Consider the following 26455-nt stretch of genomic DNA (forward strand, 5'->3'; position numbering starts at 1 on the left):
TTAGACAACATAAAAAGGTGGTAGAACAGGGAAGAAAATATGATTGTACTTATTATCATTATGATGATGAAACATTAAAATATTCCTGATGTTACCGTTACTCTTTCCTCCTGCTTCTCCGTTTTATTCTGTGCTAAATTTAGCTGTCAATGTAAATGGTATGTGGTTCTGAGAGAGTCCAGGAAGAGCCGTGAGCCACTTTACACAGAAGCTGTCGGTGACAATCAGCCCAAAGGGCAGGAAATACAGTAGGTGCAGCAACAGGAATTTATATTTGATGCCTGGGCATTATGAAATTTAGATCTCAAACTCAAGATCAAAGATAAATTGACCTTTGTTAATGATAATCGGAGGACGATGGGTGGAAAAAATAAAAAGGAAACTTGATACTCATAAAAATGTCTTCACCATCAGGCCCAAGGGATCACTAGTTAAGAATAACGATAATCATAATAATAATGGTATTTGTCAAGTGCTTACTGTGCGCCACGCGCTGGTCTAAGCGCTGGGGTAGAAACAAGTTAATCAAGTTGGGCACAGTCCCTGTCCTGCATGGGGCTCACCCTCTTCATCCCCATTTTACAGATGAGGTGGCTGAGGCCAAGAGAAGTAAAATGACTTGCCCAAAGTCACCCAGCAGACATGCTGCAGATCTGGGATTAGAACCCAGGGAAGAGCATCAACTTCTTTCCATATGTGCAGGTTCCTTCCCTACATTCCCAGCTCTCCCCCTCCACCACCATGGGCATCCTTTATCCTTCCTTTATCCTTTATCCTTTATCCTTCCTTCCTCCCTCCTTTCCCATCTCATCTGGAAAACGGGGATTAAGACTGTGAGCCCCACGTGGGACAACCTGATCACCTTGTATCCCCCCAGCGCTTAGAACAGTGCTTTGCACATGGTAAGCGCTTAACAAATGCCATTATTATTATCTCCTTCCCTCCTCCTTTCCCATCTCCTTCCCTCCTCCTTTCCTTTCTCCTTCCTTCCTCCTTTCCCTTCTCCTTCCCTTCTCCTTTCCTCCTCCTTTCCCTTCTCCTTCCCTTCTCCTCCTCCTTTCCTTCTCCTCCCCTTCTCCTTTCCTCCTCTTTCCCCATCTCCTTCCCTCCTCCTTTCCCATCTCCTTCCCGCCTCCTTTCCACCTCCTTTCCCATCTCTTTTAGACTGTGAGCCCACTGCTGGGTAGGGACCATCTCTATATGTTGCCAACTTGTACTTCCCAAGCACTTAGTACAGTGCTCTGCACACAGTAAGCGCTCAATAAATACGATTGATGATGATGATGATGATCCTCCAAGCATTCACATGACTGGACACTTACAGTTAACAACCTCCTGCCTGCTCTCACCAAATTCATCACTGCAGCATCAGAGGAAATACATCTCCTGGGAGAAGCCATTCACAAACGTAGTAAACAGAGGAGAGGATCACCACAACCTAAGCTATGGGCAGCTCTTCCCTGCTCTACCTTCTGGACCCTCAGAATCGCCCTTTTCTTAGTGACAGCAGAAGAACCCAGAGAATATGTAATAATGATGGCATGTATTAAGCGCTTACTATGTGCCAAGCACTGTTGCCACTGCATGGCTGAGTGCCATGCCTGCTGGTGGATTTTGCTATGTGGTGTCACTACACAACTTCAACAGGTATACAGGTCATTAATTAAGAATGTGAGCCCCACTGGGGCTGGGACTTGGTCCAACCTGATTAAGGTTCGTCCAACCTCAGCTCTTAGAACAGTGCTTGGCCTATAGTAAGCACTTGGCAAGTACCATGATTATTATCATTAAAGTATTATTGCAATAATGATAATTCAAAAAATCACACTTGGACACCAAAGCAAACAGGGCAGAGATAAAGAGAAATGGGCAGTGGGAATGATGAGCCCAGCATTACAAATCTATGGTGCTGTGGTGGTGGAAAGGATGAGAAATGCAAGCAGGAAGGTCTGGACTCGACTAGATCCACCAGTCTACTATACTAATATGAACAAAAGGTCATCTAAGTTACCCTATTATAAAAATAAGAAAGAATAACTTAGATTTATACCGCAACTTTCTCCAGAATGCCCGAAGATCATTTCCATACGCTACCTAATTATGGCTTCTCAGATTCGAATCCGAATTGTACCAGATAAAAATAGTAAAAACATGTTGGAAATATTTATGAGGGAACTCCCACTGTAGTGATAGGTCATAATATTCCAAATAATGTTTATCCTATCTTATAATAATCAGGGGATCATGTATTACAATATAGTGCTTTTGATTCCTTTTGCTAAAATGAGACTTTCAACACAGGCCATAATTGTTATATTTCAGTCCTATCAGAATATGTGTTTCCAGGCATTATGGTTAATGATGAAAGTCTTCACTTTTTGCTTTATACAACTCAAATTTCCAAAATTCTGTCCTAACGAAGTCAAAATTGATCTTGCTTTTGGATGTGGCTTTGGTTTTTTGCTTTCTAATGATACTTCCTAAGTGCCAGGCACTGTACTAATCACTTGTGTGCATACAAAATAATCAGGTTAGACACAGTCCATGTCCCACATGGGGCTAGGAGTCTAAATCGGAGGGAGGATTTAATCCCCATTTTACAGATGAGGTAACTAAAGGCACAGAGAAGTGAAGTGACTTGCCCCAAATCACACAGCAGACAAATGGCAAAGCTAGGATTAAATCCACGCCTTCTGAATCCCAGGCCGATGCTCTATCCACTAGGCAATACTAAACAAGCTCTGTGCCTCTTTTTTTCTTCTGTCTTCGAGACAGAATTGTCGTCACAACATCTCTATGAATTAGGTAGAGGTAGTTTTGGTTACCTCAATTTAATAAATGAACAAACAATCTCAGAGAAATGAAATAATTTCTCCAAACGTCGTGAGGTCAGCAGCCATTAAGTAAATAATTTAGCAGGAATCCAGTCACAATTTTCAGGGTAAAATATTTCCAGTCACAACATTATTTGGCAGTGTGCTAAGATTAAATATTAGAATTTAAAGCAGAACATTATGCTTTCCTCTGGACCACAACTTTTCCAATTCTGGGATAAATTACTAACCTACCGAATTCAAAAGCAGACAAAAAATAAAAACTCGAAGGGAGAATAATTAGTTAATGTGGAATTAAAATTCTTCAGATGGCTCTTTGACATTTCTACTATTTTATAATGATTAATTAATGTTATTAAGATTTCTATGGAATATTCCTAATTATACTAATTAATCTAGGATGACCTACTTTTATTAAAAAATGCTTTCAACTTCATACAAAGTCGGTTTTTAAAATATAAGATTAATTTCTCATTTTTTAAATCACTACGAGAATTTAGCAAAACACTCTGACTGAACACGTATCTCAAAGCGAAGAGTAGAAATGAGCTCTTTTGTAGTTTTAAATGGCAGCCCAGTCATCTAGATCACTTATCCAATTCATACTGACCCTAAATGCAACACTGAGATCTTTCCACAATTGTAGTTTATTTTTACATATTAGAAGTAAAATGCTTTGAAAATTAGCAAACTAGACTAAATAGCCTACTTGCAAAGGAGATTAAAATTGAGCAATGCAGGTCAAAGCAGCATCTTTTAAGAATACTTAATGCCTGAAACATAAACTTTCTAGCTACCAGTGATAGTCCTTTAGATATGAGTGGCTTAACTTTGAGCCTTCAACTATTGTAAAATAAGCTGTGCAGGGGGTACATAACAGCAGTGGAGGGAAAAAAAATGAGGCAGAAGGATCAAAAAAAATCACAAAGAGTTGAAAACCAGCCATAACATTGTGCGATTCATTCACGAACATTTCTAGTTTAATTGTTTTGGAGTATTTTTAAACGTTTACACAACTTCAAACTTTAAGTTGTTTGTATGTTTTAATTCGTCAACATCACTGAAATAAAATTGGAAAATCCATATGCTTTTCTCCAAAAGATTAGAGGTTTTTTGCATTCTAGGAATCTACATGATAATCAAGCTCCACTCTTGTCCGACAGCAATTTTGTATTATTATTTCATTTATGGAATATGCTGTCAACTTCCCAGCATGGGCTTTTGTTAGAAAAAGCCTGGATTTAATAGTTCTTCATTACCCTATTTCCTGCAGAATCTTATGATTAGCTCACTATGGCTTGACATTTGTAAACTATGGCTTTTCACCGAAAACAAAGTTTGTTAACATTTTGCATCAGAGAAAAATACAATTCTAACGAAACTAGAGACAACTGCACTCAGTGCCCACTCAAAGTTCAAAGAAATCTTTGAAAATATCTCCAGTATTAAGAACAGGAATGGTTTTCTCTCAAACAATATGCTGACTTAGGAAATTTATGGGAAAAAAAATCTTTCTAGTGGATCTTTTCAGATAACTACGACATCATTTCTTCTTGCTAATACTTACGCTAAAACTAATACTTGCTAAAACTACAAGTATCTGAATAATATGTTTTATTTTTGAAATTCTACTGCAGCACTTAAAATGTCCAAGAGGCATTGTTGCCCAGACCTGCACAATAGGCTATTTGGGAAAGGTTTTTCTTTTAAACTGTGAGCCCACTGTTGGGTAGGGACTGTCTCTATATGTTGCCAACTTGTACTTCCCAAGTGCTTAGTACAGTGCTCTGCACACAGTAAGTGCTCAATAAATACGATTGATTAATTGTGGAAAATTCTTCTTTGAACCTGACCCTCCATGGGGAGAATCAAATGCTTGATGTCATGTAAGCAGGAAGTCTTTGCACTTGCAGGAAGAGGAATATCTTCGAAGCCATGTATCATAAATCCTATCCCAGAGGTCAATGCAGAAATCCTGATTTGGGCTTTTTTAAAATGGCATTTGTTTGCCCTTACGATGTGCCAGGCACTCTACAAAGCGCTGGGGTTGTTGCAAGCTAATCAGTCCAAGTCCCACATGGATTTAATTCCCAATTTACAGATAAGGTAACTGAGGCACATAGAAGTTAAGTGACTTGCCCGGGGTCACACAGCAGACAAATGGCAGAGCTGGGATTAGAACTCAGGTCCTTCTGAGTGCCAGGCCCATGCTCACTTAACATAGAATATTCCCAAGATCCAACACTGACTTTTCTCTCCACTCAAAAACACTGAGAAATCTCTGGGAGAGCAGGCAGTAAGTTAAGCAGGGGAGTTCAAGAATGCTAACTCTCCTAGGCATCACTGACAATCGAGAAGCAGCATAGCGTAGTGGATACAGCACAGGCCAGAGAGTCAGAAGGTCATGGGTTCTAATCCTGTCTCCACCACTTGCCTGCTGTGTGACCTTGGGGAAGTCACTTCACTTCTCCGTGCCTCAGTTACCTCATCTGTAAATAATGGGGATTAAGAGTGTGAGCCCCATGTGGGACATGGACTGTGTCCAACCTGATTAGCTGCCAATAATAATAATGATGGCATTTATTAAGCGCTATGTGCAAAGAACTGTTCTAAGCACTGGGGAGGATACAAGGTGATCAGGTTGTCCCACGTGGGGCTCACAGTCTTAATCCCCATTTTACAGGTGAGGTAACCGAGGCACGGAGAAGTGAAGTGACTTGCCCAAAGTCACACAGCTGACAAGTGGCGGAGCCGGGATTAGAACCCATTACCTCTGACTCCCAAGCCCGGGCTCTTTCCACTGAGCCATGCTGCTTCTATCTACCCCAGAGCTTAGAGAGGCGCTTGCAACATATTAAGTGCTTAACAAGTACCATAATTATCATTATTATTATGAAGACTCAATGGCCAAGAGGAAGTATTTGAGGCATGCAGCACAAGGCCAAAAATCTGTGACTCAACTAAGATTAATCAGTAAATCAAAGGTATTATTTGTGTTCACTGTGTGATGATGACTATACCGAACACTTGCGAGAGTACAATACAGCAGAGTTCGTAGACACACTCCTTGTCCACAAGGAGCTTATAGTCTAGACGGGAAAGCTGATATTAATATAAATGATTTACGGGTTTATGCACAAGTGCTGTGGGACTAAGGTGGGGTGAATATCATGTGCTCAAAGGGTACGGATCCAAGTGCGAAGCCAAACACCACTGGCTTTCAGACTATCTTAAAATTCTACACAAAAGGTACCATTTGCCAACCACCAATCATTTGTTTGAAAGAGACTCGGACACTCCTGTACACATTTTTTTTATGGTATTTGTTAAAATAAAATATAAAAATAAATAAATGATGGCATTTGTTAAGCGCTTACTATGTGCCAAGCACTGTTTAAGCGCTGGGGAGGATACAAGGTGATCAGGTAGTCCCACGTGGGGCTCACAGTCTTCATCCCCATTTTACAGATGAGGGAACTGAGGCCCAGAGAAGTAAAGTGACTTGCCCAAAGTCACACAGCTGACAAGTGGCTGAGCCGGGATTCGAACCCATGATCTCTGATTCCCAAGCCCGGCCTCTTTCCACTGAGCCACACTGCCGCACTGTTCTAAGTGCGGGGTGGGGGGGATACAAGATGATCAGGTTGCCCCATGGGGGGCTCACAGTCTTAACCCCATTTTAAAGATGAGGTAACTGAGTCAGAGAGAAGTTAAGTGGCTTGCCCAAAGTCACACAGCTGACAAGAGGCAGAGCTGGGATTCGAACCCATGACCTCTGACTCCCAAGTCCGGGCTCTTTCCAATGAAAAAGCAAGATAATTTAGGAATGATTAACTTTTTCTAAACAAGTGTTGGTTTTCCCCGTGCAGATTTAGTTGTTATTCATGAACGATTTAAAAATAGACAAGAATTGTTCAAGCTATGTTCCTTACTTCTGTGTGTGCTGCATACAGGTCCTCAGTTGTCATAGAAAGGATGGCCTTTTCTGTGATTCCCTCTTCCTCACCATCCAAGAAGACATCTAGCTGCAAACGAAAAATGTAAAAAATGTAAAGCTGAGCACCAAATGCTAACGCTAACAATGCTTTTTCAGAGAATTGAATTAGCCTAGTATTGTATGTGTTTTATTACGTTTTTCCTAGTTACCTAAAAAAGATAATTTGGTGTGAGTGAGAAATCAATCACCTGAACAGGCCTGTGAGTCAGAAAGACCTGGATTCTGATCCCAGCTCCAACACTTGTCTGCTGTGCGACCTTGGGGAAGTTACTTAACTTCTCTGTGCCTCAGCTACCTCATCTATGAAAATGGGGATTAAGACTGTAAGCCCCATGTGGGACAAGGACTGTATCCAACCTGATTAGCTTGCATCTACCCCAGCACTTAGTACAGCGCCTGGCCCATAGTAAGTGCTTAACATGTACCATAAAAAAATCAATCAGTGGTATCTATTGAGCACAAAATATGCATTTGGGAGAGTACAACATAACAGAGTTGGTACACATTTCCTTCCCAATCAATCAATCAATCAATCATATTTATTGAGCGCTTACTGTGTGCAGAGCACTGTACTAAGCGCTTGGGTAGTCCAAGTTGGCAACATATAGAGACAGTCCCTACCCAACAGTGGGCTCACAGTCTAGAAGGGGGAGACAGAGAACGAAACCAAACATACTAACAAAATAAAATAAATCGAATAGATATATACAAGCAAAGAGCTTACAGTCTAGAGAAGGCACATCTCAACAAACGAGAAATTTGGATTGTTTGCAATAACTCAAATTCAAACTTTAAGGACCTGTTAAAATATGGCTTAGGTGGAAGTCTTGCTAGCATTACACAAATCTGTAATCTGATTTTTAAAATATGAATGAAATGGAAATTGTATTAAAATAAGCAGAAATGGAACCCAAGTACAATGATGATGGTGATGATGATAATGATGGTACTTATTAAGCCCTTCAAGCGTGGTTCTAAGTTCTGGTGGGGTAGATACAAGTCGATAAGGTTGGATGTATTCCCCGTTCCACATGGGCCTCATAGAATAAGTAGGAGGGACAACAGGTATTGAATCTACATTTTGCAGATGAGAAAACAAAAAAGGTCCAGAGAAGTTAAGATAGAATACATAGGTACAAGTAAAATAAATAAACAAATAGAGTAATAAATATGTACAAACATATATACATATATACAGGTGCTGTGGGGAAGGGAAGGAGGTAAGGGGGGGGGATGGAGAGGGAGACGAGGGGGAGAGAAGGAAGGGGCTCAGTCTGGGAAGGCCTCCTGGAGGAGGTGAGCTCTCAGTAGGGCCTTGAAGGGAGGAAGAGAGCTAGCTTGGCGGTACTAGTAGTAATAGCATTTATTGAGTGCCTACTGGATGCAGGGCAATGTACCAAGTGATTTGGAAATACAAAATAAGCAAGTGACACACCTTCTGCCCACAAATAGCTTATACTTTAGGAAGAGAGACAGACAAAAAAAAATGTCTGGGTCTGCTAACTCTCTTTCCATGTAAACCTCCCACTTGCGTCGGAGGGTAATTTATTTACCAATAGTGTGTCACAGCACTCTGAAACCACCACCAACCACCACACTGGAAGGGTCCAATGATGCGTTCAGTCTAGCATTTAGCCTCCAGCAGTAGCCCAAAGTTTATCTGAAAGAAATGAAAATGGTAATTGCCAATACTGCTGTGCTGAGGTAATCTACCCAAATTTTCCAAATACTAATCTATTCAAGGGTACAAGCATTCTAGATGGGGAAACAGCTTGGCCTAGTGGAAAGAGCATGGGCCTGGGATTCAGAGACCTGGGGGTCTAATCCTGGCTCTGACAGTTATCTGCTGTGTGACCCTGGGCAAGCCGCTTCACTTCTCTGTGCCTCAGTTCCCTCACCTGGAAAACGGGGAACTTAATATTGTTCTCCCTCCTACTTAAACTGAGCTCCCTGTGGGACCTGATGATTTTGTATCTACCCCAGAACTTAGTACAGAGTTTGGCATAAAGAAATGGCTTAACAAATATTATTATTATTATTATCATTATTATTATTATTATTATTTTAAGGGCATCTGTTAATCACTTACTATGTGCCAGGCACTGTACTAAACGCTGGGGTACATACAAGCTAACGAAGTTGGACACAGTCCATGTCCCACATGGAGCTCACAGTCTTAATCCCCATAGAGAAGCAGCGTGGCTCAGTGGGAAAGAGCCCGGGCTTTGGAGTCAGACGTCACGGGTTCAAATCCCGACTCCGCCACTTGTCAGCTGTGTGACTTTGGGCAAGTCACTTCACTTCTCTGGGCCTCAGTTCCCTCATCTGTAAAATGGGGATGAAGACTGTGAGCCCCACGTGGGACAACCTCATCACTTTGTATCCCCCCCAGCGCTTAGAACAGTGCTTTGCACATAGTCAGCGCTTAATAAGTGCCATCATCATCATTTTACAAATGATGTAACTGAGGCACAGAGAAGTTAAGTGACTTGTCCAAGTCAAACAGCAGACGAGTGGCAGAACTGGAACTCGAACCCAGGTCCTTCTGTCTCCTAGGCCTGAGCTCTATCCACTAGATCATGCTGCTTTCTCATTCAGAACTCATTCGCTCCCATGACTTCAATTACCACCTCTATGAGGATGGTACCCAAATCTACATCTCCCTCCCTCTCTGCAGTCTCACATTTCCTCTTGCTTTCAAGACAGCTCTATGAGAAGCAGTGTGGCGTAGTGACAAGAGGACGGGCCTGGAAATCAGGTGGTCACGAGTTCTAATCCTGTTCTGCCCCTTGTCTGCTTGCGTGAACTTGGGCAAGTCACTTCACTTCTCTGTGCCTCAGTTACCTCATCTGTAAAATGGAGACTGAGACTATGAGCCCTATGTGTGACAGGGACTGTGTCCAACCCAATTTGCTTGTACTCATTCAATCAGTGCTTAGTACAGTGAGTGGCACACAGTAAGCACTTGAATACCAAAATTATTATTATTATTATTATTGTTTCTTGGGTGTACTGCCATCACCTCAAGCATAACATCATCATCATCATCATCAATCGTATTTATTGAGCGCTTACTGTGCGCAGAGCACTGTACTAAGCGCTTGGGAAGTACAAATTGGCAACATATAGAGAAAGTCCCTACCCAACAGTGGGCTCACAGTCTAAAGGGGGGAGACAAAACCAAACATACTAACAAAATAAAATAAATAGATATGTACAAGTAAAATAAATAGAGTAATAAATATGTACAAACATATATACATATATACAGGTGTTCAAAACTGAACTCATCTTCCCTCCCAAATCCTATCCGCTCCCTGACTTTCCCATCACTGTAGATGGTACCACCATCCTTCCTGTCTCCATCACTACATTCTGTCTGTCCCAACTTTACATCGCTTAAATCCACCCTTTCCTCTCCATCCAAACTGCTACCAAATTAATAATCACTCATCCTATCCCACCTAGATTACTCCATCAGCCTTCTTGCTGACCACCCCGCCTCCTGTCTCTGACTCCAGTCTGTACTTCACTCTGCTACCCAGAACATTTTTCTACAAAAAACGTTCAGGACACATCACCCCACTCCTCAAAAATCTCCAGGGGCTTCCCATCCACCTCCACCTCCAATTTAAACTCCTCACCATTGGCTTTAAAGCATTCCACCACCTTGCCCCCTCCTACCTCACCTCGCTACTCTCCTTCTACAACTCAGCTCACACACTTCACTCCTCTAATGCTAACCCTCTCACTGTGCCTTGATCTCACCTATCTCACTGCCGAACCCTAGTCCACATCCTGCCCCTGGCCTGGAATAGCCCTCCCTCCTCAAATCCGACAATTACTCTCTTTTATACCCTTACTGAGGGCTCATCTCCTCCGAGAAGCCTTCCCATGCTAAGCCCCTCCTTTCCTCTTCTCCCATTCAGCGTTGCCCTGACTTGCTCCCTTTGTCCTTTCCCCATCCCAGCCCCACAGCACTTATGTACTTATTTGTAATTTTATTTATTTGTATTGATGTCTGTCTCCCTGCCTCTAGACTGTAAGCTCATTGTGGGCAGGGAATGTCTCTTTGTTTTATCTCCCAAGTGCTTAGTACAGTGCTCTGCACACAGTGAGCACTCAGTAATTATGATTGAATGAATGAATTCAGGAGGTTCATAATCCAACAGTAATAATAATAATGATGATGGGTTTTGTTAAGCGCTTACTCTGTGCCAAGCACTGTTCTAAGTGCTGGAGTAGATACAAGGTTATCAGGTGGTCCCACGTGGGGCTCAGTCTTAATCCCCAGTTTATAGATGAAGCACAGAGAAGTGACTTGCCCAAAGTCACATAGCTGATAAGTGGTGGAGCCAGGATTAGAACCCACGTCCTCTGACTCCCAAGCCTGTGCTCTTTCCATTAAGCCATGCTGCTTCTCAATATGAAGAGGGAAGAGGGGACTGGAGACACATAAGGAAAGGTGAAACAATAAACTACTAAAACATAAAAGACAAGGAGAGATACACAAAATGAAAGCCACAGCGTTGGCTTGGAAGCAGCAAAGGCCACTGGTTGGGGAAAGTTGGTGAAGAGAGATGATAAGGTAGGGGCAGGTGGTTAATAATAATAATAATAATAATAATAATAATAATAATAATAATAATAATAATAACAGCATTTGTTAGTGTTTACTATGTGCTAAGCACTATATGAACTGCTGAGGTGGACACTAGAAAATCAGGTTGGAAACAGTGGCGGAGCTGGAATTACAGCCCAGTTAGAGCCTGTGCTCAAGGAATGTTTGTTGGAAGCAAGAGCCACAGGGGGCCAGTGGAGGGTTTTGAAAGGAACCAACTTGTACTTCCCAAGCGCTTAGTACAGTGCTCTGCACACAGTAAGCGCTCAATAAATACGATTGATGATGATGATGAGAAGAGATTTGGGCTGAGTGATGCTTCAGGAAGATGATTTATTGCAATAGCATGCAGTAAAGATTGGGGTGGAGAGAGGTTGGAGGCTGGAAGGCCAGTGAGGAATCTAATGCCGTAGCCTACGCAAGCCAAACCAGAGTTCATACCAGGGTGGGCAGCAGTTTGGGTGGAAAGGAAGTGGTGGGCCTGGGAAATATGCAGGAAATAATGGCAAGATTTGGCGATAGAATAAATGTAAGAGTTGAAAAATAGCAAAGATTAGAGGATGACACCAAGGGTTTCTTGGATAGGGAGGATAATGGTGTTGTTGACTGAGATGGGAAAGTTAGGGGAGGAGTGGGTTTAGGGTGATATAATAATAATAATAATAATGGTATTTGTTAAGTGCTTACTATGTGCCAAGCATTCATTCATTCATTTATTCAATCGTATTTATTGAGCGCTTACTGTGTGCTGAGCACTGTACTAAGCGCTTGGGAAGTACAACTTGGCAACATATAGAGACGGCCCCTACCCAACAGCGGGCTCACGGCCTAGAAGGGGGAGACAGACAACAAAACAAAACATATTCACAAAATAAAATAAATAGAATAAATATGGACAAATTATTGTGTGGAGAGCATGTCACTAAGCGCTTGGGAGAGTACAATATCAATAAACGGACACACTCCCTGCCCACAGTGAGCTTCCAATCGAGAGGGGGAGACAGACATTAATATAAATAAAGAAATGACAGCTATGTATGTAAGGGAAGTGGGGCTGGGAGGTACTTGATACATCTTACTTGGTAAGCACAGAACCCCACTTCATGAGGCGATGGTTCCTATTAACTTGGCCTCCCGTAGCTTTTTGGGCAGAAAATCAATCAATCAATCAATCAATTGTATTTATTGAGCACTTACTGTGTGCAGAGCACTGTACTAAGCGCTTGGGAAGTACAAGTTGGCAACATATAGAGACGGCACTGTTCTAAGCGCTGGGATAGAAACAAGGTGATCAGGTTGTCCCACGTGGGGCTCACAGCCTTAATCCCCATTTTATAGATGAGGTACCTGAGGCACAGAGAAGTGAAGTGACTTGCCCAAAGTCACACAGCTGACAAGCGGCGGAGCCAGGATTAGAACCCACGAACTCTTTCCACTAAGCCACGCTGCTTAGAAGTTCCTGTTTTTGACAGGCTGAATTTCATATAATAGCAGGACACCCAAATGGAGGTGTACTGGAAGCAGGGGAAGATACGGGATTTCAGGTCGAGACAGATTTTGGAGTCATCCACATAGAGGTGGTAGTTGAAGAGATGTGAGGGGTTGAGCTCCAGAATAGAGCATTGGAGAACGCCCGTGAAAAGAAAATGAAGCAGAAGAGGAGAAAGCAAATGGCACTGAGAAGGAACAGTCAAAGACGTAGGAAGAGAACCAGAATTTGGGTCAGCAGAACCAAGTCCTGATAATGTTTCAGGGAGGGAGTGCTACAGGGTGTCGAAAGGAAAGGAATCAGAGAGGATCAGGATGGAGCCCTTTGGATTTGCTTATAGAACGGTCATTACATAATAAGCGTTCAAGAAATATAATGACAATGGTAATAATAATAATAATAATGTTTGAAGTCAGGGGCTGGGGCTGTAGATTCCGTATTGGTATTTTCAGTCACCCACACACTCATGGGTGAATTTCACTATCAGGACAACTACATAAGCTTCCCATGCTTATGCATATTATGCTTCATGTTATGCTTATGAATAACCCATCCTGAACTGAATTAAAGGCTAATTACTATGCGGCAGAATATGAGAAAGTGAAGTTTAGTTTTCAGTGAGCTACATCATCGGTATGATTTCTAACTTCTTCCATTATGTCTTCCCAAGGGTCCCAAGTCCTATGAACCCAACAGCCACCTCAATACTTATGTACTCACCTATACGCATCCTCACCACTCATGTAGATAACTTTATCAATTAATCACTGGTATTTATTAAGTACCTACTATACGCAGGATACTGCACTAAGCGCTTAGGAGAGCATAATATACCAGAATTAGCAGACATATTCCCTGCCCATAACTAGCTATCAGTCTAGAGGCCTTTATTCAATTGTCCATCCACTTACTTGTTTTGGTTATTCTGTTTATCGATATTATTTCTGAACTCCCCAGCAGAAATTAAGCTATTAGGGTGTAAGCTCCCTGTGGGCAGGGACTGTGTCACTTTGCTTGTTTTGTATTTCCCAAGCACTCTGTGCCCTGCATTGTACACAGAAGGTACTTAATAAATACTACTACCATCACCTGTTAATCTGAAAGTACTCTTTTCCCTTAATAGGTCCAGATCTAATTTTTCCACTTATCATCTCTCAAATATAATGCAGTAGAGTATATTTTCTTAGTCCCTGTTGAAAAATCAGTATCACACATTTTTGGGTTTGTGTCCAGGTCCTGTGCGTAGGTACTGAAGGTTGGTAACACTAATACCATTGCCCTCAAAAATCAATCAATCAGTCAGTCAATTGATTGTATTTATTGAAATCTGTGTGTAGAGTGCTATATTAAGTGCTTAGGAGAGTACAATATAACAGTACAACAGAGTTGATAGACATGCTCCTTGCCTACTAGGAGCTTACAATCTAGAGAGGGAGATGGACATTAATAGAAATAAATAAACTGGAGATATGTACCTAAGTGCTCTGGGACAAATTCAAGTGGAGGAGCGGCTCAAAAGGGAGTAGCTTTGGTTTTCTCACTCACACTGTTCTCCTGACCTGGCGCTTCCTCTTTTTCCACATCGGAAAGACCATAGTTCTCTCCGCGTTCAAATCCCTCCTAATTGCTTTCTTCAATTAATTTCCCAGCACCTTGATGCTTCTAGACTGTGAGCCCCCTCTTCTAGACTGTGAGCCCACTGTTGGGTAGGGACCGCCTCTATATGTTGCCAACTTGTACTTCCCAAGCGCTTAGTACAGTGCTCTGCACACAGTAAGCGCTCAATAAATACGATTGATTGATTGATTCTCAGCTCTCCAGGCATCTCTAGTATTTATAACTTCTTGCCAGCCTCCTTGGCAGCCATATACATATGTCTACTCTATTTTTTTCTGGTAATGTAAATAGTTTTATGTTGTCTCCCCCCTTAGAATGCTTCTAGTGGACCGCGAACATGTCCCTCTGTTATTTGCTATGTCCCAAGCACAGATCAGGGCACCATCATCATCATCATCATCAATCGTATTTATTGAGCGCTTACTGTGTGCAGAGCACTGTACTAAGCGCTTGGGAAGTACAAGTTGGCAACATATAGAGACAGTCCCTACCCAACAGTGGGCTCACAGTCTAAAAGGGGGAGACAGAGAACAAAACCAAACATACTAACAAAATAAAATAAATACAATAGATATGGACAAGTAAAATAAATAAATAGAGTAATAAATATGTACAAACATATATACATATATACAGGTGCTGTGGAGAAGGGAAGGAGGTAAGATGGGGGGATGGAGAGGGGGATGAGGGGGAGAGGAAGGAAGGGGCTCAGTCTGGGAAGGCCTCCTGGAGGAGGTGAGCTCTCAGTAGGGCCACACCAAGTAGGTGTGCAATAAATGACACAACCAATACTACTACTACTACTACCATTATTTCTACTACTGCTGCTGCGACTACTATTACTAGTGGAAAGAGCACGGGCTTGGGAGTCCGAGGTCTTGGGTTCTAATTCCAGCTCCGTCAATTTCATTCATTCAGTCGTATTTATTGAGCGCTTACTGTGTGCAGAGCACTTAGGTGTGTGACCTTGGACAAGTCACTTCACTTCTCTGTGCCTCAGTTACCTCATCTTTAAAATGGGGATTAAAACTGTGAGCCCCACGTGGGACCACCTGATCACCTTGTATCCCCCCCTGCACTTAGAGCAGTGCTTTGTACATAGTAAGCGCTTAACAAATACCATCATTACTATTAATATTACTAAATTGTGCAGGATAAAACCATTTCCTCTCCTATGGAAGAAGGAGCAGAGGGCAGGGAGGAGGGGCCAGGGAAGTTGGGGTGAGAGTCAAGCCCTACAGCAGAGTGGCAAAGCAGACTGGCCTGGGACTTTTGCCTGCTGTGTGGCCATGGGCAAGTCACTTCCCTTCTCTGTGCCTCAGTTTCCTCAACTGTAAAATGGGAAGTCAATACCTGTTCTCCCTTCTGTGAACCCCATGTGGGAGAGGGTCTGTGCCAGACATACTGTATCTACCCTAGCGCTTAAAACAGTGCTTAACACATAGGAAGCACTTAAAAAGTACTACATTTATTATCTGGTCATTGATGTTTGCAGCATCAAGTGCTGTTTTCTCTCTGTCGCTAGTTCCCTCCAAAGCTTTTGCTCAAAAAGAACCACTCCTTTCTTGATAACAGCACACAGTTCTAGTCTACTTTAAAGAAGCAGCGTGGCTCAGTGGAAAGAGCACGGGCTTTGGAGTCGGAGGTCAATGGGTTTGAATCCCGACTCCGCCACGTCTGCTGTGTGACCTTGGGCAAGTCACTTAACTTCTCTGAGCCTCAGCTGCCTCATCTGCAAAATGTGGATTAAGACCGTGAGCCCCACGAGGGACAACCTGATCACCTTGTATCCCCCCCAGCGCTTAGAACAGTGCTCTGCACATAGTAAGCGCTTACCAAATGCCATCATTATTAATTATTATTATTGATTGCCTCCCAGTTTTCAACTGAGAAGCAGCATTTTCTGAAGCTTTGTTTTACAGTGACTTTGCAACATTTCCTCTGTGCTCCTTGTTGGGGTTTCCCACTTTCAGCTGTCCATCCTAGCAGCTATTTGGGTATCCTTCAGCCATTCACTTTCCTTTCCACGCCTGGCACAGCTAAGTCGAGGTGAGCACAGCCTCGATGTTGGGAGGTTGACTACACTCCAGAACTTCGGTGTCTGTGACCTTGTCTTGCCATTTGATATTGTGGATGGCCCACAGACATCACTGGTGGGATTTCTCAAAGAGCCAGATGTAGTCACAGCTGAAGACCATAACTGTTCCTTATAAGCCGGGAATGTGTCAGCTCATTCTCTTATATTGTACTCTCCCAAGCACTGAGAAAAGTGCTCTGCACTTAATAATAATAATAATAATGATGGCATTTATTAAGCACTTACTATGTGCAAAGCACTGTTCTAAGCGCTGGGGAGGTTACAAGGTGATCATGTTGTCCCACGGGGGGCTCACAGTCTTAATCCCCATTTCAAAGATGAGGTCACTGAGGCCCAGAGAAGCGAAGTGACTTGCCCAAAGTCACACAGCTGACAATTGGCAGAGCCGGGATTTGAACCCATGACCTCTGACTCCAAAGCCCGGGCTCTTTCCTACTGAGCCACGCTGCTTCTCTTAGAAAGTGTTCAATAAATAGTACTGATAGGTTGTTCGAAGAGAAGGCTGGACAGTATGGCAACTCCGTAAACATTTAGTTTGGTGGCACATAATGTCATCCTGACACCATATTCTTCTTGACAATCTCCCAATCAACTCGCCAGCTTTCTTGAATTCTGTTTTCTACTTCCTTGTCTAGCACTGCGTCATTGATCATTGTTCTGCCTAAGTAACAGAATTCGAGGACAACATGTAGCTCTGGGTTGCCCCAAAACATTTTTGGCTGTAAGCGGAATAGGATTAGGTTTAGAAAATTTCTCATGAGAAATGTTGAAAAGTTTTTAAAGCAAAAACTTCCCAAATCAATAGTAATCACTGAATCTTGGTGGTGGAAAATACTAGCTACAAAGGCCGATGGTGATAGAGCAGATCCACGAAGTGCTAAGGAGAGCCCTTCAGGCAAACACACTCTGGCCCAATCAATCAATCGTATTTATTGAGCGCTTACTGTGTGCAGAGCACTGTACTAAGCGCTTGGGAAGTACAAGTGCTCTGCACACAGTAAGCGCTCAATAAATACGATTGACTGATTGATTGATTGAGCCAGAGTGGCCCGGACCTAGTAATCCTGGTTCTGCCACTTGCCTGCTGTATGACCTTGGGCAAGTCACTTAACTTCTTCATGCTTCTGCTACCTCATTTGTAAAAAATGGGGATCAAATACTCACTCACCTTCCCTCTTAGACTAAGAGCAATATGTTGGACAGAGACTGTGTCCGAGCTGAATGCCTTCTATCTACCCCAGTGCTTAGTATAGGGCTTGGCAATAGGTAAGCGCTTAACAAATACCCCTACAATTGTTATTATTATTATTAGCAGTAGTAGTAGTAATAGTAGTACTATTATTAGAGTCTCAACTATCTAGATCACTAGAGATGCAGGGCAATCCCCAAATTGAAAACTTTTAAACCCAGGCTTCCAGGCCTAAGCAACAGCCAACTGGACTACAGTACCAGTCCTCCGCTCCCCAATTTTCTATCCTGACTTTATTCATTCAATCCTATTTATTGAGCACTTACTGTGTGCCGTGCACTGTACTTCCTTGCCTGGCTTCAAGCAGTAGTATTTATTGAGCACCTACTGGGTGCAGAGCTCTGTACTAAATGCTCAGAACATTACCATGGATGCAAAAAAAAGGATCCTTGTCCTTACGTCATTTATTATCTAATGGGGGTGGGAGCGCAGGCACAGCTATTAGATTACTGTTAGGAGTACAAATATAGACGGAAGTTACTATACCAAGAGAATGAAGAGATGTATAAGGGAAGAATATGGTACATAAAGAAAACATGCATAAGTGCTATGAGTTATTGTGACTATGTATACGCTGGGGAAATAGTTGTGAGGATATGACTTGGGGAGAACAAAAACTAATCTGGGGATGGGCTTCCAAATTTTTTTTTCTGTCATCTGGTACCACAGTTCCCCTCGCTCCATTTCCTGATGTTCTCCAGGGTAAATAAAGTGCTCTACTTGATGTTTGTTAAAAAGTAAACCATTTTTTAGTAGCCAAACCAAAGCCTTGAAGAATTTGGGGAAAGACTCTGGTTCAGTGGTTACAGAAATCCAGTCCACCTTTTGCGAGTCTTTCTAAAAGGAAAGGAGGAGAAGATGGAGGAAGGAGCAGAAAGGAAGAGGAGAGGAGAGGAAAGCTGACAGCTCCATTTTTAAAAGTCTCTGGGAGCTGAGCAGGGAGGAAAACTGGAGGGAAAAAAACGACTGGGGCTCTGGTCTAAGAAGCTAAAGGCCAACAGCTTCTTTTAGGGGGTCATCACTGGGGTTCCAGGAGGCTTGCTTCCTTGAAACCACTAAATGGCCAGGATTTGCAGAAACAGGAAAACTGTGGTTTCACTGTAGCACTTCACAAAGGTGCGACATTCTTCCTCACCTTCAAAACCAGAATCTGAAATCACCAATCTGAACTCTCTCCTAAAATTGTCTTGAATTGAGCAGCATAAACAAAGGCTAAACACATCAGTCCCATCTGGAAACTGCCCTTGCCCTAATCTATTCAGTTGCCCACTGAAAACAGAAAGTAGCCATGCATAGGCATTCAGATACAAACTGCCTTTATCAAGCAAAAATGCTTTCAAACCTCTGCGATAAGAACTCTAACACTTCAAAATATGATCATATATAAAACAACTGCTGCAAGTAAAATCGATTGAGTATTTTCATGCAAAGGAATTAAGAATATGGGGTGTTAATAGCATCGCCTTCAAGCATGCAGACATGACAACAATAGTATTGCATTTTTCTCTTTAGGGTTCTTTTCGCCTGTCATTTATGCCTAGAGCATCCCCATTTCTTGTTAAGATGAAACCAAAATGTCCTGCCCCATGTGAAAAAACTTTTCTGGGCTGTGAATAATTAGTGTCTAGGGCTGAATTGCAGATTTGCCAGAGCTGCTAACTTCCAATAGAAAAAATGGGGGGGGGGGGGGGGGGGGGGGAGCAACTGTTAAAATTCACTGCCACACTCCAAAAATAAATGCACACCTAAATACATATATTTACAACTTCTGAAAATTAGAAAAGCTTCAAATGGTGGTATAACATCAACCTGAAAGAAGTTTAATTGGAAGTTTAATTTGCCAATATACTTTTGTGACTTATGTAAACTCAAAAATGTCCAAATCAAAAATATTCTAAGGTAGGATAACATATAGCACTAGAAAAAAAAAATCAATGTGCTTTAACAATGTTATTTTTAAAAGTAAAAATGTGTGGGAGAAAAACAGAGATACAGCATTGAAAGTTTAGAAGGAAAACTGAAATCTAGTGAAAAGAAATGAAAAACAGTGATAGTTCCAAGACAGATAGTACCAAGATAAGAATCAATAAAAGGGCAAAAAAACCTAAAGTGAACAAAATAAAAAGAAGAGAATTTGCTAAGGATGGTAACAGAAAAAAAGGAAATATTAAGAAAAAAATTGACTCAATTTGCTTTTAAGAAAAAAGTTGTAAAGGAAGACAAGACAAGAAATTTCCTCAAAAATGATATCCAGCTTTCAAAACTATACTTCAAATGAAAAATGTAAGTGTTTGGTCCTCAGTTAGGAATTGGCCTTTCAGTGTAAAACTTACTAGTTAAGCATTCATGCAATTAGAAAGCAAAGCGGTTTAGTTGCAAACAAGGTGGCCAACGAAAAACAGAAGTTGTCATCAGAGAGTATTAACAGCCCAGAATTTAAGTACCAAAGGTGCCAATTTATCCTCAAAAGCTTTTTTCAGATCCACCCATTCCTCTCCAGCCATACAGTCACTACACTGGTTCCAATGCTTGTTACATCATTAACTATTGTCCCTGTCCGCTTGCTTGTCTCTCTGCCTCCAACCTCTTCCTCTCCGCATTCCATATTTGATCATCATCATCAATCGTATTTATTGAGCGCTTACTATGTGCAGAGCACTGTACTAAGCGCTTGGGAAGTACAAATTGGCATCAATCATTTTACTAAAACACTGCTCAAAAAGCATACCTCCTCTCCTCAAAACCCTCGAATGCCTGTCCATCTCCCTCTGCAACACACAAAAACTCCTTCCCGTTGGCTTCAAGGCTCTCTACAACCTCTCTCCATCTTGTTTAGCAGCTTTCCTCCACCCGCTGGAGTCCCCCTTGTACTTTTCACTTTTCCCAAGCCCACCTCTTTGCCTGTACCCTGCTCTCATCTTGCCCACTTATGATCCCTTCTTTATGTTGTCCCCTGGGTCTAGAGTTCCCCATCTTCAAAGCTGTACTAAAATCGCACCTTCTCCAACAAACCTTCCCTGACCTATTATCAGTACCTCATGTATATATCTGAATTTGACAGCGCATTCAATTTTATTTATCCTGATTCCACTGCTTGGAAATATTTCTATGTCTGTCTTCCTCAATAGAGTGTGAGATCCCTGTAGGCAGGAAACTTATCTGGGACTTCTGTTGTACTTCCCCAGTGCTTACTACAGTGCAATGCATTCAGTAGGTGCTTAATAAATACCCTACTAATGCTACTTCTACTACTACTACTACTGAAACGCATCTTATATGTAATTTAGGTATCAGACAAAGATACTCTGAATGTGCTTCCTTTTTAGATTCCCAGATTCCAAGTATCCAACTCTCTGGAAGAATTCAAGGGAACAAGGAGGGGAGGAACACTGCAGTAAAGATAGATCACGATCGTAACCTACGTGGCCACTTGTGGCTCAGCGAAAAGTGCGGTAAGTTCTGAGGAATTCTTCAAATGTTCCCTGGATTTCGAAGCTGCACCATGGACACCAACTCATCCTGGAGCTAAGAATGGGTTTTTAATCTGCTGTTGAAGGTTTGAAGCCAGTAAAGGGTCAATTGTGTGTGGTGATAGTCAACTTTAAATGGATCTTTTCTGGCTTCTTCAAAAACCCTACCTTTTTGGTTTATGAATGAACAAATTTAATAAACAGATAAACATTTATAAGCATTGAGGAATGTTGAAGGGACCAGAAAAAAAATATGTGCAAAGGAAGGAAAAAAATAAGCAATAGATGCTTTACTAAGGAATCGAATGGCCTGATTTTAACACTAAACCACCAATAGCAACTGTTTAAGTTAAAGATGGATTTCAAAGTGTCTCCCTGGTCATATTTGTAAACAAGATATTGGTTAACCAAAAAAGACTGTATAATTGATTTTTCTAAAATGCAAAGATGTACCTTATTAGTGATTAAATCAAATGGTTCAAATCTAACACTTAAACATATGTGTTTGTGTGTGTGGTAGGTGTTGTTAACCACCTTAATGACCCAACATGACACCTCAGAAAACTAAACGCCAAGACAGCTCTAAAAGCTAATACCTTTGGTGTAACGGCATACGACTGATAAATTAACTAAATTATGTTTTACATGCCGATCGATATAAATAATGCAGTCTAACACAAGCACAATGACAATCTGCCTTCATATATATTGACAAGATTCTCCAATGGTCGGTTAATATACAAAAGAGTGGGACAAATTACTTATTTATATATACAAAACATGGTTATAAAGGCCAGCTGCAGGTATTTTTTGGAAAGTGCATTTTAATAAGGTTCTATTCACTAAGGGAACAAATGGGGGAAAAGTAGTTTGCACTACAGAGTTTAGTGCAAGAGCTTTCTCTTTTTCTAACAACGAAATCAATCATTTGTCCAGACTGTGGGAGTCAGAGTTAGTTACTGAAAAGAGCTCCATATATAAACAAGTCAATAACTCATTGTGTGTTATTGTTGGACTGAAGAAGTCTGCTTTCTAAAAGCTGCCCCTGCCTCTCTCAGAATGAATGTCACTGTATTCAGGGACTGGGAGAGAGATCTTTTGTTTCTAGCTATTGCTGGCTGCCATTTATGTATGGGAAAAGAGAGGGCCTGCTAGAAGACTCCCCATAAACCATGCTCTAACTAGGACAAATTGCATATTATTGATGTCCAGGAAAGATCGGAAATTTCAAGTTACAAATTCCATTTTCATGCCATTTGCGTGATTTTTTCACTGAACTAGAATGATAGCTTATGTTCCCCGCCATGATTTAGGACAGAACTAAACTCAAGGATGAAACTCGGAAAGTTCAACAGTACCATGCTGACCGTTATAGTGTTTTGACATTTCAAAGAAATGTTATTCCCTATCATGAATGTTAAGGTTTGATTCTTTGACCTCTTCTAAGTCACTGAAGGTTTGAAAATTACTCCTTCTATCCTTTCCCAACAGATGGTACTTAGAATTTCTGGAAGTTTTGAGTTTTCGTAGACATGAAAAGTAAGAAAACATCACCCGTTTTCTCAACTTTGAAACAGATTAGGTGTCCTAAAAAGCTACCAAAAAAAAAAAAAATTAAGCAAAATTTTCCACCATCTTCAGCATCAAAAATAAATTAAATCCAAATAATTATTAAGGCTTCAACTATAAGAAAACAAGAAGGTGCCTGAGCTGCTGTATTTTCCGACCTGGTTATTAAAGTTCTGAATTAAACTGTGAGCCCGTTGTTGGGTAGGGATTGTCTCTATCTCTTGCCAAATTGTACTTCCCAAGCACGTGCTCTGCAATCAATCAATCAGTCATATTTATTGAGCGCTTACTGTGTGCAGAGCACTGTACTAAGAGCTTGGGAAGTAAGCGCTCAATAAATACAATTGAAATACAATTGAATGAATTAAACTCTAACTGTTTATATGAGAATAACCACTTGCTGCAGTTATGGTCATAAATGACATCAGGAAACAGGAGGAAGGGGTTCATAGCCCACTGAAGGAAGGACTATCACAGGATTCTTATTTGGCTGTCATCAATTTAACATTCTCTTGTAACACCATAGTCAAATTAATCATGCACCCCAGGGTTGATTCGTCATGAGACGCCTGCCATTGTGACTCGTAATATCATTATGTCAGGCTGTGAGTGACATCACCAGAAGGGTATCCCCAGCTTCATCCAAAGCACCTAATATGGTGCTATGCACGCAGTAAACTCTCAATAAATAACATTGAATGATTGATTGATTTTGCCCCCACCCAAAAGTCCTGAGGACAGGGCAAGGTGGACACCAAATGAGGCTGAAAAATGATGTTATGCACCTAGTGAAAAGCCTCCTCACTGTCTACCCTAAGCCACTCTCCCTGCACTGCCCTTCTTCTCTTTGGGCCCCCAAGGCATGAGAGGAGTGGCAGCCATATGGAGCTAGAAGATATGTCCACTTTTCCACCGGCCTTCTTGTTCTTGACAGCTGATCGAACCATGAGGGGCACTGGGCAGACTCATTCATTCAATCATATTTATTGAGCACTTACTGAGTGCACAGCACTGTACTAAGCACTTGGGAAAGTACAGTACAGCAATAAAGAGAGATGATCCCTGCCCACAACGAGCTCAGCGTCTAGAGGGGCATTCTGTGTGACTCTGGGGTGGGTCCAGCTGAAGTGGGGAGGAAGAAAAGAGGAGGAGGAGGAAGGAGAGGTAAAGGAAGACAAAGAAAATGAGGAGAAGAAGAGGAACAAGGAGGAGAAGGAGGATGTGCAGTAACAGGAGATGGGAACTTAAAAGCAGAGACCCATGACTCTAGTGGTTGGAGCTTCAGGTATCCATGACCCAAGGGCGGGCTAAAGAGTTCAGGGGCCTGAGTGGCCACACCCCAATCAATCAAATCAATCAATTGTATTTACTGAGCGATTACTGTGTGCAGAGCACTGTACTAAGCACTTGGGAAGTACAAGTTGGCAACATATAGAGACAGTCCCTACCCAACAGTGAGCTCACAATCTAGAAGGGGGAGACAGGGAACAAAACCAAACATATTAACAAAAGCCAGTACCTGGCCCAGGGTAGTGAGGGTGCTGTGTACATAGCTGTAATTCATTTATTTATATTGTTGTCTCTCTCCCCCTCTAGACTATAAACTCGTTGTGGGCAGGGAACTTGCTATATTGTTATATTGTACTATCCCAAGGGCTTAGTACCATGCTCTGCACACAGCAAGTGCTCAATAAATACGACTGACTGACAGACTCTGGCCTGGAAAGTCCTCCCTCTTCATATGCAACAGACAGTGACTCTCCCCCTCTTCAAAGCCTTTTTGGAGGCACATCTCCAAGAAGCCCTCCCTGACTAATCCCTCCTTTCCTCTTCTCCCACTCCCATCTGCATCGCCTTGACTTGTTCCCTTTATTCATCCTCCCCCCCAGCCCCACAGCATTTACGTACATATCTGTAATTTTATGTATTTGTATTAATGTCTGTCTCTCCCTGTATATCAGATAATGTGTCTGATATATTGGCATATTGTACTCTACCAAGCACTTAGTACAGTGCTATGCACACAGAAAGCACTCAATAAGTATGATTGACTAAGAGTAGATGGAGTAGCTCCCATGGAGAGGTGACCACTGTGCTAAGCCCACCCAGTATTTGGGGCCCTGACACTGGCTATCTGTCCTCTAGTGCCTTTGGGACATCCAAGTCCCTCACTTGCCCATCACCTGCTGCTCTGAGCCAGGGCTGAGCCTCTTTTATTCATTCAACTGTATTTATTGAGCACTTATGGCATGCAGAACACTGTACTAAGTGCTTGGGTGAGTACAATGTAACCATAAACAGACACATTCCCTACCCACAACGAGCTTACAGTCTAGAGGGGGAGACAAACATTAACAGAAATAAATAAATTACAGATACGTACATAAGTATTATGGGGCTGGGAGGGGAAATGAATAAAGGGAGCAAGTCAAGGCGATGTAGAAGGGAGTGGGAGAAGAGGAAAAGAGGGCTTAGTCAGGGAAGCCCTCTTGGAGGGTGTCAGGGCAGAAGACCCTAAAGACCCTGTGTTAATCCGGCGCCGTATATAACACAAGAATTGTTAAGGCTGCTTTGCACTCGCCATTTACAGGCTGGTGAACCAGCCTACAGGAGTCTGTAAAAGGGTCCCTGGAAACCATTCATTTTCTTAATGGAATTTGTAAGCACTTAATATGTGCCAGGCACTGTACTAAGAGTTGGGGTAGATACAAGCTAACCAGGTCGGATACCGTCTCTGTCCCACTTGGGGCTCACAATCTTAATCTCCATTTCACAGATGAGGAGACTGAGGTACAGAGAAGTGAAGTGACTTGTCCAAGATCACACAGCAGACAAGTGGTGGAGCCAGGATTAGAACCGGATCCTTCTGACTGCCAGATGAGGGTGGGAGATCCCTGGGTTTGGTTCTTCTAGGCCTTTTGGCAAATCCACCTGTGATTTTCCCTGTCACATTCCACGAATAATGATTTAGGAGGGGTCTGTGCTAGTGGAAGAAATGACTTGCCCATCTATGCTTTGCCTGCTTATGTATCCCTTCATCCTGCATACCTGCAGCTATTAGCAGAGCAACTATGTTAGCAGCTATTAGGGATAATGTTCCATCAGCAATGGTGACTTGTACCCACCATCCCATTAAATGCACTTCCACAGCCTCAAGGTTTAGAGTACATCATTGTCTCCCCCTTTTAGACTGTGAGCCCACTGTTGGGTAGGGACTGTCTCTATATGTTGCCAACTTGTACTTCCCAAGCGCTTAGTACAGTACTCTGCACACAGTAAGCACTCAATAAATACAATTGATGATGATGATGATTGGAGCCTCAGCTCTTTGGTACATGCCATAGAAATGCCTAGGGAGTCTGGGATAAAGTGAACAGAAATTCTTCCACTCAGCATGACGAGGGCAGGGCTAGGGAGAAATACTCTGTGAGAAAGGGCTGGTGACCCTCCCTCCAGCGCATATTTGCACAGTTGGTCTTTGACTGTACACCAGTTCCCTGACCCACAAACT

The 26455-nt window shown here is 42.1% G+C and overlaps 1 protein-coding gene across 1 annotated transcript in view; it reads right to left on the reverse strand.

The window, feature by feature from the left end:
* DCDC1 (doublecortin domain containing 1) overlaps positions 1 to 26455 on the reverse strand; it is a 405509-nt gene that overhangs the window by 250548 nt on the left and 128506 nt on the right. Inside the window, exon 7 of the mRNA XM_038764553.1 lies at positions 6767 to 6859. Within this exon, the coding sequence (XP_038620481.1) occupies positions 6767 to 6859 (93 nt within the window). The remainder of the gene's footprint in view (positions 1 to 6766; positions 6860 to 26455) is intronic.

Source organism: Tachyglossus aculeatus, chromosome 22 (assembly GCF_015852505.1).
Source record: "Tachyglossus aculeatus isolate mTacAcu1 chromosome 22, mTacAcu1.pri, whole genome shotgun sequence".
Lineage (NCBI taxonomy): Eukaryota > Metazoa > Chordata > Mammalia > Monotremata > Tachyglossidae > Tachyglossus > Tachyglossus aculeatus.